Source organism: Phaethon lepturus, unplaced genomic scaffold, assembly GCF_000687285.1.
Source record: "Phaethon lepturus isolate BGI_N335 unplaced genomic scaffold, ASM68728v1 scaffold39865, whole genome shotgun sequence".
In the NCBI taxonomy this organism is placed as follows: Eukaryota; Metazoa; Chordata; class Aves; order Phaethontiformes; family Phaethontidae; genus Phaethon; species Phaethon lepturus.
This window is the reverse complement of record NW_010543320.1, coordinates 25,064-28,924: the sequence shown is the minus strand read 5'-3', so window position 1 is coordinate 28,924 and position 3,861 is coordinate 25,064. Positions and strand designations below refer to the sequence as shown.

At 53.5% G+C, this 3,861-nt stretch overlaps 1 protein-coding gene across 1 annotated transcript in view; it reads left to right on the top strand.

The window, feature by feature from the left end:
- The window catches only part of LOC104621757, a 6,800-nt gene that overhangs the window by 1,358 nt on the left and 1,581 nt on the right, over positions 1 to 3,861 (top strand). The window contains exons 2-5 of the mRNA XM_010288317.1: positions 69 to 203; positions 580 to 641; positions 916 to 1,179; positions 3,595 to 3,647. Of these exons, the coding sequence (XP_010286619.1) occupies positions 69 to 203; positions 580 to 641; positions 916 to 1,179; positions 3,595 to 3,647 (514 nt within the window). The remainder of the gene's footprint in view (positions 1 to 68; positions 204 to 579; positions 642 to 915; positions 1,180 to 3,594; positions 3,648 to 3,861) is intronic.

The window sequence follows — 3,861 nt, the reverse complement described above, 5'->3', positions numbered from 1 at the left end:
TTTCGATCGCTGGCCGACAAAAAAATAACCCTCGCTTCTGAACACGTGTTTTTTTTTCCTCGCAACAGATGCAGAGCAGCCCGACGGTTACTACGCACGCGTCTCGGAAGAGATCGGGCTGATCGTGCAGGGCAGCGAGAGCCAGGGGAGCAGAGCGCGTGGATGCGGGGAGCCGCCGCGGCCGGCCAGTGCCGACGGGCTTGGTGAGTGTTGCCCTTGCAAGTGCTTCATCACCAGCACGTATAGAAAACATATAAACACGAGACTTGTCACCGTGCAAAGCCTGCACGGGACCCAAACCCTGCTTTGGTCCTGCCCCAGGGGCTTACGTGGCCCATATGAAGCCTTGGGGGAGATTTTCAGCATCAGGGGTTGATCTGGGGAGAGAAAATTCAACGGCAGGAGGGTGTGTTTGCCGGCTGCGGGATAACAAGGCACTTAGCAATAGGCTGAAATGGGGTTTGCAGAGATAGAGGCGGAAAAACATCGCTCAGGGAATTTTTCCTGGGGACTGAACGGGGCATCTGGGTGTGGGGCTTGGAGAAAGGGCTGGAGATAACGTGGGATCTCTCCCTGCAGACGAAGCCATCAGGAGAATCGTCGCCCTGCTCCAGAGTGCGGGAGATGAGCTGGACAGGCAGGTGAGAGGAGAGCTGTGGTCAGCTAGATGGGGTTGAGTGAGTTTGGGACAAGCTCTATAGTGCTGTAAAATACAGCAACACCACCAAGTTCCCCGGTGCAGGGAAACACTCAGTAAAATCACGGAAATGGCACCTTTTAATTCCCCGACTGGGTGTGATCGTGGCTGTCTGCCTGTCCTCCCTCAACCGCAATGCTAGCGTGAAGGCATCGACGCAAGGATGACACACCGAGTTAGTCATTCATAACGTGTGTGATCACTTGCTTCTTAACCAGGTGAAGGAAGACGCACGGCTACGGATGTTCTTCAGAGACATGTCCTACAGCTCCTTCAAGAACTTGGCTGATGCCTACGTCCACAAGGAAATGACGGCCAGCAGACCCGACGTCAACCCCCAAGAGATCCAGTTTGCCTTCGCGGTGCACCTCACCGCCAAGGTGGCGGGCATCTGCAACCAGGCAGTGAACCGGATCATGGGCTTCGGCACTCGCTACCTGGAAGATTCATTTGCACCCTTGTCCTACAGCAAAATCCTCCAGGTAGGGAGGAGAACCGAGTCTGGGGCTGAGCTTCCAACAGCAAGTCAGGGCAAGTGGTGTAATTTTAGGGTGATCAATGGAGCTGGATGGGTGGCAGTCATGCTGGCTTATACTGGGTGGAGGGTGACTTTGCTGGATCTTGCCCTGTGCTGTTTGGGCTGCTTCTGTCTTTCTCCAACATGAGCATGGTTCATGCATGCACAGGGAGCGGGACTTACTTTGCCTGCGGAGATGCAGCCAGGAGATGCCCCGTAGTGCGTGGCATTGCTGCAACCTGGTGTAACCGCAGCTTGCCTCGGGGAGAATTTCCTCCTAAACCCATCCAGAAGACCAACAGCACCAGCTCAATCTTGGAAGGGACCTCACAGATGTTTTCTTCTGTCTCAGCAGGACAGAAGAAACTTCAGCACAGACAACTGCGAGAGCCCAGATTGACATCGGCCGCTCTGAAGGCTCGGCGGTACCTGGGAACCCAAGGGCGCAGATTTACTGTTGGTGACCTGGATGTGGGGTGATTTTCTGAGCTGTGGATTTAAAACCTTCTAAGGAAAACCACAGCGATAGCCACAGCAGTATGAAATGCTTCAAACCCACCTGGCTGGCGGCGAGGGCTCTGTAAATCAAACAAAGGCCAAATTTCAGAGGTTGCCCTATATTTTCAGTTTAGCTCTCACCAGGTGCCTGTGTTGAACCTCATGATTTGTTTGTGTTTGTATATGTGTATTTATTTACCTGCTTTTCTATATGTGAATGTAGAACATAATTTTTGTAGCTTCTGCTGTCAGCCAAGTGTCCTTGGAACAGGAAAAAAAAAAACAACCCTAAAGCTCAAATAAATTGGTCCCTAAGCGACAGCCAGGCTTGTCTAATGGGTGATATGTACAGACATTAAACCTGGAATAACGTTTGCTTTGCTGCAGCTATTGTGGGCTGCTCCTTTGAAGCCAGACGCAAAGGGGCACAGAGTCTTACAGCAGACACATGATGCGGTCCTGCTATTTTTTTACTATTTATAGCTGTTCCCTTCCCAGCAGAAGGAGATTTATTAGCCAAAGCAGCTTGATCTGACACCAAGAACTGGGTAAAGCTTGTTCCCGTGTGGCGTAGGAGCTGTCGCTCCCTTGAAGACTGAGGGGATTTACGGCTGCTGGGGTCTCACCTATGAGGTCTAAGAAGATGTGAAATGTCAAAGTGATTAAACCCTAATCGCTGGGAATGTTCCCAGCTAATCTTTGGCCAGACCCCTAAGTAGGGCCATGGATTAAGGCAGGTCGGGGCTGGGAGGGTATTGCCAGCACTCAGTGAGGTGCACCAGCAGGAGCATAGAATCACCGAATCATTAAGGTTGAAAAAGACCTCTAAGATCAAGTCCAACCGTCACCCCAACACCACCAAGCCCACTAAACCATGTCCCCAAGTGCCACGTCTACACGTTTTTGAACACTTCCAGAGATGGTGACTCCACCACCTCCCTGGGCAGCCTGTGCCAGTGCTTGGCCACTCTTTCAGTAAAGAAATTTTTCCCAATATCCGATCTAAACCTGCCCTGGCACAACTTGAGGCCATTTCCTCTCGTCCTCTCGCTAGTTACTTGGGAGAAGAGACCAAAAGCATCTCCCTTACCAGCCTGGGGTGAAGAGGACAAAATTTGGGGGTTTGCAGCGTGCAAGAGGTGGGATGATCTAGTGGGTTGCAGGTGATGGTGGTGGCACACAAACCTGTGGGTCTGGGTCAGTGCCATTCATGGGGTGACAGTCACCCCTGGGCCACCGGTGACAGCCCATGTCTGCCCAGCACCTTCTCTCCCGTAGGACCCCATCTTTCCAATCCGTGTAAAACCCTAAGTAAAACAAAACGGGGAAGCGGAGCGCTCGTAAGCTGGAAGCAGCCCTTCCCCACCCGACCACCGTCCCGCTGGCTGCGAAGCCTTTAAGGAAACGTTTGATAGAGCTGCAGAGGGTTGAATCACCGGCTGCTGAAAAGCCCCGAGGAGGGGGGACGCTTCGCAGGGGCTCCGTCCAGTGTAGCCCAGGGTGATCAGGACCGTGAAAAGCATCAAATCCCACTCCTGGGTCCCGCCCGGCGATGCCAGCCACAAGCACAGTGCCAGCGCTGTGGTTTTTACCTGACGTTATGTGACTTTTACTTGACTTTATGTGACTTTTACTTGACTTAACGTGACTTTTGCTGCAGGAGAAACCGAAACCGCTCTCGCCTGTTTGCACACCCTCATGACGTTCCCGTGCGGGGACTGTGCCGGTGCCGTGAGCGGCGCAGGGCGAGCTGGTGCGGGGGACACGGCGGGGGGATCGCGCGATGCTCCTGTTCGTTTTGCATCTGAGCTCAGGCGGTGCCAGGTGTGGGTTGGGATTTGCATGGAGCAGAAGAGGGTTTTGTTTCCTCGCTGACTTCCAGGAGGACATCGTCTCCCCTCGGCACGTGGGACACGCCTGCCAGGCAAAACACCGGTGAGAAAAACAACTCCTCTCTCCCATTTCCTTCTCCTGCCTTCTTCCCGATACCACGGCTAAAACAAATATCCTCCTTCCGCGGCTGCTGGACCTTTCCCCTCCCATCGGGGCAGCGGAGCCAGGGAAACAAGGAGCAAAACCTGCACAGCCCACTGCACAATGGGCTCCTGATCCCAAATAACCCAGCCCAAGGCAGGGATGCTGCTCCCGC